The sequence below is a fragment of the Macaca fascicularis genome, chromosome 6, assembly GCF_037993035.2.
Source record: "Macaca fascicularis isolate 582-1 chromosome 6, T2T-MFA8v1.1".
Classification (NCBI taxonomy): Eukaryota; Metazoa; Chordata; class Mammalia; order Primates; family Cercopithecidae; genus Macaca; species Macaca fascicularis.
In genome coordinates, this window is record NC_088380.1 from 175163023 (window position 1) to 175179317 (window position 16295).

The 16295-nt window shown below is 49.6% G+C and overlaps 1 protein-coding gene across 5 annotated transcripts in view; it reads left to right on the forward strand.

Annotated features, from left to right (window-relative positions):
• The window catches only part of WWC1 (WW and C2 domain containing 1), a 175808-nt gene that overhangs the window by 127062 nt on the left and 32451 nt on the right, over positions 1 to 16295 (forward strand). For all 5 annotated transcript variants that reach the window (XM_005558470.5, XM_005558471.5, XM_005558472.5 and 2 more), the window contains 6 exons: positions 11 to 100; positions 1848 to 2383; positions 6335 to 6443; positions 7006 to 7086; positions 8440 to 8526; positions 9552 to 9744. In XM_005558470.5, the coding sequence (XP_005558527.3) occupies positions 11 to 100; positions 1848 to 2383; positions 6335 to 6443; positions 7006 to 7086; positions 8440 to 8526; positions 9552 to 9744 (1096 nt within the window). The remainder of the gene's footprint in view (positions 1 to 10; positions 101 to 1847; positions 2384 to 6334; positions 6444 to 7005; positions 7087 to 8439; positions 8527 to 9551; positions 9745 to 16295) is intronic.

Below are 16295 nucleotides of genomic sequence, written 5' to 3' on the forward strand. Positions count from 1 at the left end.
CTCCCTCCAGGTTAAAGTTAAACAGTAAGAGGAACCAGCTGGTGAGAGAACTGGAGGAAGCCACTCGGCAGGTGGCAACTCTGCACTCTCAGCTGAAAAGGTGAGTGGTGGGCGGTGAGGCCACTGCTCCCCTGGCCATGGCCAGACATGGGTGTCCTCAGTGTCCCAGCCCAGGCTCTACCCTTCACTTGTCCTCCGTGGCTTGAGTGTGGACGTTTAGAAGCACAGCAAGTGGATTGTCAGCAGACTCGGGCGTGGCCTGGTGTGGCTAGGAATAGGGGTCTTGACCTCTCCAGACTGACAGCACAAAGAAGGCCCCAGGCAGGTACTAGGAAGTCTTAGGAGACTTGGCTGGGTGTCATGGCTCACACCTGTGATCCCGGCACTTTGTGAGGCCAGGGTGGGTGGATCGCTTGAGCTCAGAAGTTTGAAACCAGCCTGGGCAACATGGCGAAACCCCATTTCTGCTAAAACTACGAAATTAGCCAGGTGCGGCCGGGCGTGGTGGCTCAAGCCTGTAATCCCAGCACTTTGGGAGGCCGAGACGGGCGGATCACGAGGTCAGGAGATCGAGACCATCCTGGCTAAAGCGGTGAAACCCCGTCTCTACTAAAAAAAATACAAAAAAAACTAGCCAGGCGAGGTGGCCGGCGCCTGTAGTCCCAGCTACTGGGGAGGCTGAGGCAGGAGAATGGCGTAAACCCGGGAGGCGGAGCTTGCAGTGAGCAGAGATCGCGCCACTGCACTCCAGCCTGGGCAACAGAGCGAGACTCCGTCTCAAAAAAAAAAAAAAAAAAAAGAAATTAGCCAGGTGTGGCAGTGCATGCCTGTGGTCCCAGCTACTCAGGAGGCTGAGGTGGGAGGATGACTTAAGCCCGGGAGGAGGCTTACCGTGAGCCGAGATCGTGCCACTACACTCCAGCCTGGGTGATAGAGCCAGACCTTGTCTCCAAAAACAAAAAAAAAGACAGGAAACTCACACTGCCACCTGCCTGTACAACGCAGAGAAAGTAGCCTCAGGCCTGGGCGTCCATAAACAACAGTGCATCACTGGAATCTGATAACAACATTTTGTTTCATTAGATTTTTTTCTAATGGTGGCCTTCTCTTTGTAGTAAGTGATACTGCTTTTCAAATTACACTTAGGATGTAAAGTTTTCTTTAAGATAGTTGTTTTAAAGTATTAAAACAGTGAGTTGGGGTGGGCGCAGTGGCTCACGCCTATAATCCTACCACTTTGGGAGGCCGAGGTGGGTGGATTGCCTGAGCTCAGGAGTTTGAGACTAACCTGGGCAACAAGGTGAAACCCCGTCTCTACTAAAATACAAAAAATTAGCCAGGTATGGTGGCGGGCGCCTATAGTCCCAGATACTCAGGAGGCTGAGGCAGGAGAATTGCTTAAACCCAGGAGGCGGAGGTTGCAGTGAGCCGAGATCGTGCCACTGTACTCCAGCTTGGGTGACAGAGCGAGACTCCGTCTCCAAAAAAAAAAAAACCAGTGAGTTGATTTCAAGAAAGACATTAAGAAATTTTTATTTCATAGTGGATTCAACTATGAAAAAATATACAAATGCAATGTAGCCCATTGGAGCTTTGGGAAACAGATCTAGAGGAAAAAGTGAACTTTTAAGGCAGCTAACTTGAGTCCAAAGCCCAGCTCTGCCATGTCTTGATTAAATGGCCTTCTTGGGGTATCAGTTTTCCATGAAGTGGGGGTGAAGGGTCTACCCTAGAGATTGCCAAGCAAGTCTAGTGAGATCATGGTGCTTTCCAGAGCCCAGCAGAAGGTCTCAGGGGGCCCACTTCACTGTGTGCATCTCACTGTCCTTCCCTTCCCGGTGTCCCAGTCTCTCAAGCAGCATGCAGTCCCTGTCCTCAGGCAGCAGCCCTGGATCCCTCACGTCCAGCCGGGGCTCCCTGGTTGCATCCAGCCTGGACTCCTCCACTTCAGCCAGCTTCACTGACCTCTACTATGACCCCTTTGAGCAGCTGGACTCAGAGCTGCAGAGCAAGGTGGAGTTTCTGCTCCTGGAGGGGGCCACCGGCTTCCGGCCTTCGGGCTGCATCACCACCATCCATGAGGACGAGGTGGCCAAGACCCAGAAGGCAGAGGGAGGTGGCCGCCTGCAGGCTCTGCGTTCCCTGTCTGGCACCCCAAAGTCCATGACCTCCCTGTCCCCACGTTCCTCTCTCTCCTCCCCCTCCCCACCCTGTTCCCCTCTCATGGCTGACCCGCTCCTGGCTGGTGATGCTTTCCTCAACTCCCTGGAGTTGGAAGACCCAGAGCTGAGTGCCACTCTTTGTGAACTGAACCTTGGTAACAGCACCCAGGAAAGATACCGGCTGGAGGAACCAGGAACGGAGGGCAAGCAGCTGGGCCAAGGTAGAGAGCACCATGCCCAGAGGGTGGGAACCGGGAAGAGGGAAAGAGATACTCTGTGCTCAGAACCCCCAGTGATCATTCTAGTCTATATTTACTGACTGCTTTCTGTGTGCTGGGTCTTTGTATGGCAAGTATATTTATTCAGTGGGATATTTATTAGCTCAGTATTTTTGAGGTCCTGTGCGAAGGGTTTTTGGTAGTAGATTCTGTCTTCCAACAGACATTTAGCACCTTATAAAACTAAGTGTCAGGTCATCCTGTGCTAATGGATACACATGGATTCATCTATCCATTCATTCAACAGATACGCTGTGTGTCAGGCACTGGGTTGGTCACTAAGGATTCTGTGTTGAAGACAGACAGGGCCCCTGTTCTCATGAAGCTTATGTTCAGATGGAGGCACAGGGAATGAACCTGCAACCAAACAAGCATTACAAAGGAAATAAAACAGGGAATGTGATCCAGGCTTTCAGGCTGGAGGTAGGACTGCCGGGGCAGGTTGGGTTGTGAAAGAAGATGACATTTGAGGGTGTCTTGAATGGTGAGATGGAGCCAGCCTTGGGAAAAGCAAGAGCAAAATCTCTGAGGTCAGAGCAAGGGAATAGAAGGGGAGCCAGGAAGCCGTGAGTCAGAGGTAGGGGTTACCAACTACACTGGAGAACTAGGCAGAGTCCAGATCCTGAAAGGCCTGGTGGGCTATGCTAAGGAGTTTGGATTTTATCCTAATTGCACTGGGGACCCATATGACTGTTTGAAGCTGGTAATGATATGAACTGACTCCCATTCTGCATGGGGTCAGAAGGAACACTTTGGTGGATGTTGGTCGGGATTTAAGTTGGAATCTTCAAAACAGAAGATGATGCTGACATTGACAGCTAAGATTTATTAGGAGAAAACCTTTTTATCTTTAGCAGCAACCACATAATAAATCATAATAGTTAACTTTTATTGGGGATGTATTATGAGTTGGGCAATGTGCTTAATATATGGGGAAATTGGTTATTTCTATTCTGTGCATTTCACTGATGAGGAATTGGAGATTCAGAGAGGTGATGTCACTTGCCTTAGGTCACCCAGCCAACAAGCGAGGAAGCAGGGATAGGAACCTGAGTCTTTCTGGCCCCAGAACCCAACCCCTTTATTGTCATGCCTTAGGCTGGGAGGCAGTTCAGTGTGCACATTCATGCCAAATCCTGGTGCTTGGGGCCCCACCAACCCCATCTGGCTCTGGGTGTGAAGGTCAGGACTGAGTAGGGTGCTCGGTAAACTCACCTGGGCCTCCTTGGCTTTCCTGGCCACAGTAATAATAGCTCACAATAATCATAGCTATGCTATATATAGTACAGGTATTTAGGATTCAGGTACTTCTGTGCATATTTACTCATTTAAGCCTCACAACACCTCTGGGAAGTGTTTGCTATTTTTAATCTTTTCTCTTTTTTTTTGGAGACGGAGTCTCACTCTGTAACCCAGGCTGGAGTGCAGTGGCGCCATCCTGGCTCACTGCAACCTCCACCTCCTGGGTTCAAGCGATTCTCCTGCCTTGGCCTCCCAAGTAGCTGGGATTACAGGTGCACGCCACCATGCCTGGCTAATTTTTTGTATTTTTAGTAAAGACGGGCTTTCACCATGTTGACCAGGCTGGTCTTGAACTCCTGACCTCAGTTGATCCACCCGTCTTGGCCTCCCAAAGTGCTGGGATTACAGGCGTGAACCACCAAGCCCTGTCCCTTTTATCTCCATCTTAAAGATGAAAAAAGCGAGGCACAGTGACGTTAAAAGATTTGTCTGAGGTTAGTCCCACAGAGTGAAATGGCAAGACCGGGACTGGCACAAGGACCACCTGCTCAGAATGCACACTATTATCCATGTGCCGAGTTCTGTCTACAAAAAGCTTGTGCTCCTGGCTCCAGGTGAGGCCAGCTAGAAGCAGCCAGACCCATATTAGCCCCGTGGCTCCAGGCATGGGCAGGAGTGCTGCTGCTGTGCCCAGAATTGTCCATTTGTGTGCAGGGGCCAGGGGGAGCATGGTAGGGAAATGAGGTTTCCTTGTTAACAAAGGCCTTGAGTGCCAGTGTTTCCTTAGAAGAGGAGCCGGGAGATCCCTGGATTTCCCTCATCAGGAAGGGAGTCTTGCTGAGTGCTCTCAAAATAAAAGCAAGCGCCCTACTATAGCAGGCGGCAAGCTTCAGAAAATTGTTCCCTGGAGAGGAGGGGGCACAGGTGGAATCTCTAACGAGGCTCAAGGGGCGTGCCTCTGATGGCAATATTAAGCCAAGTCAGGACACTCAGACCCCAGCTATGTCCTGTGAAGTGACCCCCTCTTCTCCCCTCCCCAACAGTGTCCTTGGGGCTTGTGGGCCTAAGACAGCACATTAGGCTGGGCACACACAGGTCTCGGGATGGCATTTCCTTCGTGCCATCTCCAGAAGCCTTCCCTACAGCGAGCAATGCCAGGCAGAGCTCAGACGCTAAGCAGGTTATGTGATTAGTGCTGCTGTTCAGTCAGCAGACAAATTAATCTCCTTAAGTGGTTTAGTGGAGGGTGGAGATGTGTGGGTCTGAAAGCAGGAGGTCTCCACGGGCTCAGCAGGCACGGGACACAGGCTTGGCTTCCCCATCGCCAGCACTTGCCATCTCCCAGACCCGCCTTGTCACCCATCGCCATCGCCAGCCTGCCATGCCCCGGACTCTGTGCCCCTCAATGCTACGAGCCGTTGCCCTTCTCCAGTCTGTCCGCAGGTGCTCAGAGGTGTTAGCTGTGAGATTGTAAGATCTGGATCTGGCCTTCCCCCCTGCAAGGAGGGCAGGAACTGTCTTATTCATCTTTGTAGTTCCGAACATGGCAATGGGCCTGGCATATCGTGGGTGTTCATTACTTGGGCAAGGAAGGAATGTGCAGCATGTGTTGAGTGCTTAGTTATGAGCCTCAGATCAGAGACTTTCAAGGGCCCCTGTTAAGGGTAGGGAAGAGGAGGAGCTGAATTAGGAGTGGAAAGGGATAGGCAGTGGAAGAACGGGTGCTTAATCTCTCCCTTCTCTGTCCTGAGGGTCCAGGGGCTGTTATTTTGCCCCAGGTGGGTAGGGATGGATCTATTAGGTTGGTGCAAAGTAATTGCGGTTTTTGCCATTGAAAGTATAGATATCCACAGTGATAGGAATAGTAGGGGCAATAAGGATAGCTGTAATGAGTTGTGTAGAGCACTTTGCCTGCCTGCACCAATCTCTATATTAAGGATTTCCCCTATAATGTCTCGCTGAGTCCTCTCAACTTGGATAATAATAAGTAGGTATTATTATCCAAGTTTTCCAAATGAGGCATCTGGGGCTTAACGGGATTAAGTCAGTGTCTCAAGGTCATGAAGTAGTAAGTGGTGGAACTGGATTTGAATCCAGGCAGTTCGACTCCAGAGCCTGGGATGGTAAAACACAAAATTACGTGTGACTCCTTCCATCACCCTAAAGCAAACTTAAAAAAATTTTTTTTTGCTTTAGCATTTAGAAGTGGTTGGAATTTGGTGGAACCATCTTTCATCCATAGAGAGTGTATCAAAATTGGGAGTTCAGGCTCCCAAAATCCCAAAGTGTTGGGATTACGATGGCTCACGCCTGTAATCCCAGCACTTTGGAAGGTCAAAGCAGGCGGATTTCTTGAGACCAAGAGTTCAAGACTAACCTGGGCAATATGGCAAAACCCCATCTCTGCAACAAAATAATAATAATTTAAAAATTATCTGGGTATGGTGGCACATGCCTGTAGTTCCAGAACTTGGGAGGCAGAGGTGGGAGGATCACCAGAACCCAGAGTGGTCGAGGCTGCAGTGAGCCACGATCATGCCGCTGCACTCCAGCCTGGATGAGTGAGACCCTGCCTCAAAAACAAAACAAAATTGGGAGTTGCAAAGACAGTTTTCTGGTTCCTGAACCTGACTTTCCATTTTCCTTCTCTAGCTGTGAATACGGCCCAGGGGTGTGGCCTGAAAGTGGCCTGTGTCTCAGCCGCGGTATCGGACGAGTCAGTGGCTGGGGACAGTGGTGTGTACGAGGCTTCCGTGCAGAGGTGGGTGTCTGGGTGCTGGCTCTCTCTGTGGCCACGTAAGCCATGAACTTTCAATATCTAGAGCCTAGGCCTGTGGGGTGGCTTAGGTTTTGGCCCCCACAGTGTGTGGGAGGAGCCCCAAGAGGGCATGACCCCACCTTCCTCTTGGCAGCCCAAGGCACAGACAGCATAACTTCTCCTGGGGTTAGAGATGCTTCGGGTTTAGGGGAGTGCTAGTTCTGTGGTAGCTACGAAAAAGGTGTATGGCTAAGGAGCAAGCGCTAGAGGAAGGCCAGGCCCCTTAAGAGAGGAGTCCAAGCTGGGCATAGTGGTGTGAGTCTGTAATCCCAGCTACTTGGGAGGCTTCAATGGGAGGATCACTTGACGCCAGGAGTTCGAGACCAGCCTGGGCAAAATAGTGAGACCCGATCTCTAAAAAGTTTTTTTAATTAAAATTTAAAAAAGGACCTGGAGGGAAGCTGAGCAGACCCCAACTTTCCTTCCTGGGGATGTAACCCCAGCCTCCCAAAGCAGTTTGTTCACTGCAAGGAAGCCTAACTCCCCCTCCCCTGTTGCCTTTCAGACTGGGTGCTTCAGAAGCTGCTGCGTTTGACAGTGACGAATCGGAAGCATTGGGTGCGGCCCGAGTTCAGATTGCCCTGAAGTAAGTGACAAGGACAATGAGGACAGAAGGAACCGTCTGTGTGGAGTCCCTTCTTCATCCGCAGCATTCCCCTGCATTTACCTTCACAGCCGCCCAGGGTGGAGGGCAGCACCAGCAGGACCTGCTGGCCATTGCAGCTTCTTAGCTGAAGGGACGCTGATTCATTCCTCACCTCCCAGCCGTCCGCTTTACAGATAGGAGAAATGAGGTTTTAAAAGACCTTATGACTTGGCCCAACTCACGGAGCTGGCTGGTGGCAGAGCCAGGACTGGGACTGAGACCTCCTGCCTCTCAGTATGTTTGTTCATTGTTGCTGTGGCTTTTGTCTTTCCATCCCATCTAGGTTTCATGACCTGGATGGAAGCTGATCGCTGGGGGCTGCAGCCCAGATTGGGTCAATACACACATGGTGGTTCTTTTTGTTTTCTCTTGTTGGAGGATGATCTCAATTTTGTTGTTGTTGTTGTTTTTTTTTTTTTTTTTTTTTTTTTTTGGAGACAGGGTCTCACCTGTTACCCAGGCCGTAGTGCAGTGGTGCGATTTAGCTCGCTGCAACCTCTGCCTCCTGGGCTCAAGCCATTCTCCTGCCTCAGCCTCCTGAGTAGCTGGGATTACAGGCGTGTGCCACCACGCCTGGCTAACTTTTGTATTTTTAATAGAGATGGGGTTTCACCATGTTGGCCAGGCTGGTCTCAAACTCCTGACCTCAAATGATCTGCCTGCCTCGGCCTCCCAAAGTGCTGAGATTATAGGCATGAGCCACCACACCTGGCCTTCAGTATTTTTTAATAGGAATTAGTTGACAATATTACCATATCATGAAATTTCACCCACATTTATGGGTTCTTTTTAAAAATTCAGACAACTGACTGGGCGTGGTGGCTCACACCTGTAATCCCAACGCTTTGGGAGGCCAAGGCAGATGGATCACTTGATTCCAGGAGTTTAGGACCAGCTCAGGCAACATGATGAAACCCCATCTCTACTAAAAATACAAAAAATTAGCTGGATGTGGTGGTGCACACCTGTAGTCCTAGCTACTCAGGAGGCTGAGGTGGGAGGATCACCTGAGCCTGGGAGGTCGAGGCTACCATGAGCCCTGATCATGCCACTGAACTCAACCTGGATGACAGAGTGAGACCCTGTTTCAAAAAAGAAAAATTTTTTTTCAAACAATTGACAGCTCTAGCTCTACATCCCTGCATGGCAGCAAAGCACTGGGCCCGTGCTCTTGAGCTCACCTTAGTCCGCAGGGCAGCCAACAGCCACGTCCTGTGACTTTTAACAGAGAGAAGAAATGAGAGAGATGAGTGTATTATTAATAGGTACTTCATATGCCCCTTTTCATTTCAGGTATGATGAGAAGAATAAGCAATTTGCAATATTAATCATCCAGCTGAGTAACCTTTCTGCTCTGTTGCAGCAACAAGACCAGAAAGTGTGAGTATGTAGCTGGACGGGTGTGTATCATACTCTCACCCTCCGGAGTCACCCCTGGGGGTCACTTTTCTGCCCTGTCCTGATCCAATTATGGGCCATGTCAAGACACTGTGGGTTTGTAATGCATATGGCTGTGATGCTAAATGTCAGTACTGTGCATGTGAATACAGGCACAATGGCAAGCACACCAACTGTAAAGACAAGCACTCTAGATGACTGTGTGAATTCCTGCCCCGTGGCATGCTGAGCACCTGCTGAATGCCAGCTCTAGGAATGGGGTAGTGAGCAGATCCTTCCTGGGCTCTACCCTCCTGGACTTTGAGCCTCATGGAGAGAAATGGTCACGGTCTGTTTTATCTTCTCCAAAGCTCAAGTGTTTCTTACAGAGAGAGCTGGGTCTTCTCTTTCCAAGTCAGCACCAGTCACTGTGCTTCTCTTGGAGGGGTGTGACTGCGTGTTACCTTGATGCTGATAGGATGCAAACACCTGCTCTGTCCGCATGCGGGCTCCTCCCATGGTAGATGGGTTTATCCTTTATTGCACTCATCTGCCTACAAGTTTTCTCGGATCATAAGGCCCGGAGGGTGGCAACAGAAGCTTATGTGTCTGTGGTCTACACCCAGCCAGCCTGTGAGGGTGGCAAATATGGGAAGAAGGAAGGACAGGAAGGCAGACAAAACAGAAGGAAGACAAGATGGGATGCTTGGGTCATTTTCAGTCTTTTGCCCACCCAGATGGTGCCAGGCTGAATAGCCTTCTCCATAACTCACTGGTACTCAGGCAGGGGTATCTGTGGGATGATGCCTAGAAGTGAAGGGTCTGGACCAAAGGACAAATGCATCTGGAATTTTGTTCGATTTGTCAAAGTTTCTTCCAGTGTATGGGGCCTGATTCCCCAGATTCCTCACTTCTACAAACTCTCATCCACTGTTGTTTGCTTAGGGATTTCAGCAGCTGTTTAGTTCAACACTTAAACCCCAGACATGGGCTGACCCAAGGTTTCCTGCGGTTCTGTCTCCCTCTAGGAATATCCGCGTGGCTGTCCTTCCTTGCTCTGAAAGCACCACCTGCCTGTTCCGGACCCGGCCCCTGGACGCCTCAGACACTCTAGTGTTCAATGAGGTGTTCTGGGTATCCATGTCCTATCCAGCCCTTCACCAGAAGACCTTAAGAGTCGATGTCTGTACCACTGACAGGAGCCATCTGGAAGAGTGCCTGGTAAGGGCCGTGTCTGGCTGGCTGGTTGGCCTTCTGTGTGTATGGAGATTGGTCCACCCTGAGCTTCAGGAAGAAGGCTTGAAGGAGACGCAGGTTTTGCTATCAATCAGGCTCATCTTGGAGTCTAGGCAGCAAGGCTTCCACAGGTGAATGTTGTTCTCAGACTTAGGGCAGGAGGGAAGGAAGTCTTTCGCGAGAAGAAGAATAAAGGACCAGAAAGTGCCTTTTGAAACTGGCAGAAGCTGGAAAACGCCGCATGCCGCAGCTTTACTCTACAGCATGAGAGATTAGATAAGCACAGACTATGGCTGTGTGGTGGCTTTTGTCTGTAATCCCAACCCTTTGGGAGGTCAAGGCCAGAGGATCGCTCAAGTGCAGGAGTTCGAGAGCAGCCTGGCAACACAGCAAGACCCCATCTCTACAGAAAAAATTAGCCAGGCTTGGGTGCATGCTTGTAGTCCTAGCTACTCTACTCTGGAGGCTGAGATGGGAGGATCCCTTGAGCTGCAGTGAGCTGACATGCCACAGTATTCTGGCCTGGGCAACAGCAGAACCCTGTGTCCAAAAAAAAAAAAAAAAACACACAGAATAATGAAACCAAACACATAGGCCTTCACATCCCACCTTTACCACTTGCTGTATAGCTGGATGACCTTGGGCAAAGTACTTAACATCTCTGATCCTCATTTTTCTTATCCATAAAATGCAAATGATAATGCCTCCATCATGCCCACTAGAAGGATCTTTATAAGGATTGAGATAGCACCCGTAAAGCACCCATTCAAGTGTCTGACCCACAGTGGGTTCTCATTGAATGGGGCCATTGCTAGTCTCCTCCCTGAAACTGACCTCCCCTGGCTTCCATCTCTCACTGCATTGGCAGGAGTCAGGACTGGGAATGAAGTAGCCCAGGTACATTGTGTCCTAAGAGACAGGCAGACCCAAGTGCAGACAGATACTCAGCTTTCCCATCTGTAGAAGGGGGATTTATATAATAGCTAACTCGGGCTTACGATGTACAAGTGAATTAAAAGAAGTAAAGGGCTTTGTGAACCCTGATGCCATTTAGTGTTAGAGTATTTTAATGATAACTCAGCTGTGAGCACGAAGGAGCCCAAGCGTGGGCATTATACCTAGAAGGTTGCTCCACTCGTGCTCAGATCTGTACTGGGAGCTTGTTGTGTCCCCACCCCTGTGTCTGCGGCCGGGGATTCAATGGGGAGCCAAACAGACAAGGCGCCGGCATTGATGGCTAAGATGTAAACAAACTGTGAGGAGGGCCGTGTTGGAAATGGCTGGGTTGAAGTGATGGAGGAAAATGTGGGATGCGTGCGAAGGGGAGAAACAAGATGTGTACACCTCTCCAAGCCTCTTCTGCCTCCATGTCTGGAAGCTGGAATGTGGAGCTTCTCACTGCCTTCTCGGAGGGCTCACCCCTTTCTCCTGCTGTAACTCACAGGCGTTTGCCCAGAGAAGGGAATCTCTTTGCTCTCTATCCTTGCCTTGATCTTCATGCTCTGTAAAACCCTTCTCTATCATGGCATTGTGGGGCCACATCCTTGGATTGTGGCCTGGGGCTGTCACCAGGCTTGCCCTTCCAGCTGTGTCTCCTCACAATCTTCAATTCTCAGTCTCATTTCCCTTATCTGTAAAATTTGGCTCATACTGCCTTCCTGGAGGTGGTTCTCTGAAGACTAAACGAGGCGCTAAAGCAGCGCCTCAAACTGTACCATGCACACAAGTTACCTGGAGCTCTGGCTAAAATGCAGATTCTGATTCAGCAAGTCTGGAGCAGAACCTGAAAGTCTGCATTTCTAACAAGCTCCCAGGTGAGGCCAATGATGTTGTTACTGACAATAATGCAATAATTAGTGCCAGTAGGATGCAGTTTATATGGCAGGCACTGAGCTAAGCTCTTTACATGCATTATCTCTGTTTTTTTTTTTTCTTTAGTTTTAGACTGAGTCTCGCTTTCAGTCTCTGGAGTGCAGTGGCGTGATCACAGCTCACTGAAACCTTCGCCTCCCAGGTTCAAGCAGATCTCCTGCCTTAGACTCCCGAGTAGCTGGGACCACAGGCGCACACCACCATACCTGGCTAATTTTTGTATTTTTAGTAGAGGCGGGGTTTCGCCATGTTGCCCAGGCTGATCTTAAACTCCTGACCTCAAGTGATCCGCCTGCCTCCGCCTCCTAAAGTGCTGGGATTACAGGTGTGAGCCACCGTGCCCAGCCCATTATCTCTATTGATCCTCGCTCCAACCTTGCAAAATAGGTAGCGTATTCCAGTGGAGAAACTGAGGCACAAAGAGGCGAAAGACTTTTCCTAGATCACACAGTTAGGAAAGTGGCAGAAGCCATATTTGAACCCCAGCGGGTCTACCTCCGAAGTCCACACACGTCAGTGCCTCTGCGTTGTCTTTTTGCCAGCACAGGGCTCCCTGGAGCTCAGAGGTGGGGGTGGTGACTTGAAGGGGTTGGCAAGCCTGGTCTCCTCCAGCGAAGCATTCCCTTGGCTCTGGGCATTCCTAAACGAGAAGAGGCTAAATCCTATTTTCTTCTCCTAATTGGATGCCTTTTATTCCTCCTTCCTAATTGAAGTCTGGTCATTGCTGGTTGCCATAGCAGCAGCCAAAGCGCTCATCTCACTGTGGCTTGTCTCTGCCTGCGGCCAATGGGAAACCTCCTTTCCCGTATGCGGTGGGGACATGGAGTGTCAGGCTGTCGTATTTTGGTGGCTGGAGGAGGAGAGGAAGTGAGATGGGAGGAAAAAGGGCCTGTCCGCTCCCACGCAGAGACTCCGGGCAGCAGGGTGTGTGGAATCCCCAGTCCGTTTTCAGCCAGGCAGCAATAGCATCTGTACTGAGCTGAGTCTATGTGTCTACCAGTGGGCTAAGAACTTCGTGTGCAGTATCTCATTTAATCTTCGCGATCGCCCCAGGAAGATAAGGGATCAAGGCCCAGAAAGGCTAAGTAACCTGCCAGGTCATCCAAGGAGAAGATGGCGAAGCCTGGATTTGAACAGAGACTCCAGCTTCCTTATGTGTAGCCATCACACCATGCCACTTCTCAGGAGGTTACTATGAGTGTCTCTCATGTCCCCAGACCCAGATTACAGGTTTGGAGGACTACACAGCCCACCTTCCCAATATCGCAGGCAACAGTTCCACCAAATGCCCTAGCATGGCATCGCAGGGGGCCTAGTTGCCCACTGCTCTACTGCTGCGTTCAGTGCCACCCAGCCCAGGCTCTCTCGAGCTAGCCTGCTTCTCAGGCCCCATTTACGTCCTATGGTTCACCATTACAACCGTTCCCTTGCTCCCTCTCACTTTGGCATACTAACTTGGCAAAACCCCAGCCCTGTCAAAGCGAGCTCTCCACCCCCTCCTCTCCAACTGAGCAACTGGAAAAAAAATGCACACAACCACGCTGTATGGTGTCATTTGGAAATGGTAATCACTCACTTCCCATGAGCCCTGAATGCTGCCCAGAAATCATACTGTATCTCCCTGGATGATTTACTCACCCACTCATCACAATGACTAATTCATACTTCCCTCAGGGAGAGAAGACAGAACAGACTCAGAAGAGGGCCCCCATACCGTATCTAGCTGTTCTTGTAAATTCTGCCATTTCCCTGGCTTCTGAGGATGGGCCTTCTGCACTCCTGTCTGAGGCCAGCGCCCCCATTTTCTCATAAGGACATTACTCCAGCAGCCATTCTGCTCTTTCCTCTGTCTTCAATTTTCCCTCTTCCACTGGATCCAGCCTATCAGTATACCATCATGCTATTATTTCTCCCATGCTCAAAACAAAACAAACTTTTTTTGACTGAGGATCTTGCTTTGTTGCCCAGGCTGGAGTGCAGTGCTGTGAACTCGGCTCACAGCAGCCTTCACCTTCTGGGCTCAAGTGATACTCCCATTTCAGCCTCCCCAGTAGCTGGGACTATAGGCACATGACACCATGCCTGGCTAATTTTTGTATTTTTTGTAGAGATGGAGTCTCACTAAGTTGCCCAGGCTGGTTGAACTCCTGGGCTCAAGGAGTCCTCCTGCCTCAGCCTCCCAAAGGACTGGGGTTACAGGTGTGAGCCACCACACCCAACCTAAAACTTTTTCGCCCCATTTCCACTTCCAACTACTACATTGTTTCTTTCGCTTTATTTATAGAAAAACTTGAAAGAGGTGTTCCCTTCCTCTCTGTAACCCAATCTACGTGGACTTTGGCCCTCATCTTTCTTTTTTTAATATTTTTTTACTTTTATTTTTTAATTTTTGAGAGAGAGTCTCACTCTGTCACCCAGACTGGAGGGCAATGGCATGATCTCGGCTCATTGCAACCTCCACTTCTTGGGTCCAAGCCATTCTCCTGCCTCAGCCTCCCAAGTAGCTGGGACTACAGGCACGCATTACCACACCTGGCTAATTTTCTGTATTTTTAGTAGAGTGAGGTTTCACCATGTTGGCCATGCTAGTCTCAAACTTCTGACCTCAAGTGATCCGCCCACCTTGTCCTCCTAAAGTGGTAGGATTACAGGCGCGAGCCACCGTGCCTAGCCTGGCCCTCATCTTTGTACCAAGGGTGTCCTCATCATGTTCATCAGTGAGCTCCTTGTTACCAGACCAGAGGCCAGTTCTCCATCTTCCTTCTGGACCTGCCAGCTACACTTGCCGCAGTTGCTGACTCCACCTCCCTCAACATCCTTTGCCCTTGCTTGGCCTCCTGGTTACCTTGCTCTTCCAGTGTTCTCCCCTCATCTCTAGCATCTTGGTCTCCTTTGCTGGTTCTTCCTCATTTCCCTGACCTCCCTATCTCAGAGGGCCCAGGGCTGGGTCCTTGATCCTCCCCTTTTCTACTCGTTTCCTTGGTGATCTCATTTTATCTCCCAGTTGCAAACCCATCCCAAGTGCAGGGCTCCAGCCTGGGCCTCCCCACACCCCTCAAATCTCTTATTTCCACTGCCTGTTCTGCATTTTCACTTAAACATAAAATAGGACCTCAAACTAACATGGCCACAAGAATGCCCCTGACCTTTCATCCTGTGTGTCCACTGTCTCAGCCAATGGCAATCTCATTCTTCCATTGCTCAGCTCAGACACCCTGCAGTCATCCGTAACCCCTCTCTTTCCCTTACCCCATCCTCTTAGCTCCACCTTCAAAAGAACCGTACATCCCACTTCTCACCACTTCCCCAGACCCAAGCCACTGTCTTTCCTTCCTTGGATGATGGCAGCCATCTCCTACTTGGTCTCCCAGCTTCTGTCCATTTCCCCTTCCTCTTTTTTCAACAAAGTAGCCAGACTAATCCTATTTAAATGTAAATCAGTGCATGCCATTCTTTTGCTAAAACCTTATGATGGCTTATGTCTCCACCTAGAGTCAACACCTGTGTCCTTTGCCTGGCCTCCAAGGCCCCTTGGGATTTGGCCACTTCTTATCTCTGGGATTATATCTGCAAAACTCTTCCTCCAGCCTCGTGTTCCTTGAATATGCCAACATGTGCTCCCCTCCAGGCCTTTGCACTTGCTGTGTCCTCTGCCTGGCATCCTGTCCTCCCAGGTGTTCCCTCACCTCCTTCCGGACTTTGTTCAAATGTCACCTTCTCAGTGAGGTCTTCCACCCTATGTAAATCCCATTACCCTCTCTGCTCTCTTATCCCCTTCTAGCCCCCTTCCCTGTAGTATTTTTCTCGACACCACCTTTTATCACCTAACATTTCACTGTACCTCATAGATTCTAGGGTACATGTTATCTTTACATTTTATTTCTGAAATCAAGATGCACTGTGTACTAGATGACAAGTTATAGTTTAATTGGCAACTATTTCTCTTTCTTGGTGCATAAAATAATGGTACACTTTTAAAGATGGCATCTTAGATTCGATGAAACACAGTAAGGAGTTTACCTATGGAGTTGTTATCTGATTCCCCTAGACGCAAATATAAAGTCATGGGGCAGGAATATTTATCTGCCTTCAATTCTGCTCTGTCTCCAGCACCCAGAACAGTGCCTGGCACATGAGATTTCTCAGCACGTTTTTGTGTGTTGAATAAATGAATGAATGAATACGTAAATGTCCTCAAAGGTGCATCCAGTTTACTGAGGTAGACAATACTCACAGCTGTGAGCTGGCCCCAGATAAACAGTATATCTTGTTAGAATTAATAATAATCTGCTGGAAGTGTTACACCTCAAAGCTGTGATCCTGGTCCTTTCCCCTCATACCTCACACATGGCCTGGCATGTTCTGAACTGTAATATCCAACATAGCTGTCTATCTCCCTAGGAAACCATGAGCCGTTTTGGGGAAGAATCATATCTTACATGCTTCTGTGGTTCCAGAGTCTGCGACGGGCTTAGGGAGTTTTTATTGAATGAATAAATGAGCAATAGACAAATATTTATATATATGTACATTTATTCTGGGTGCCTGAAGTGTGCCAAGCATTTAATTCACTCTGATCCTCCCAATAGGCGGGTAGGTAGGAGTTGTTTTCCCTGTTTTCCAGATGAGGAAGCTGGTGCTAAACAAGCGAAGTGTCAGCATCG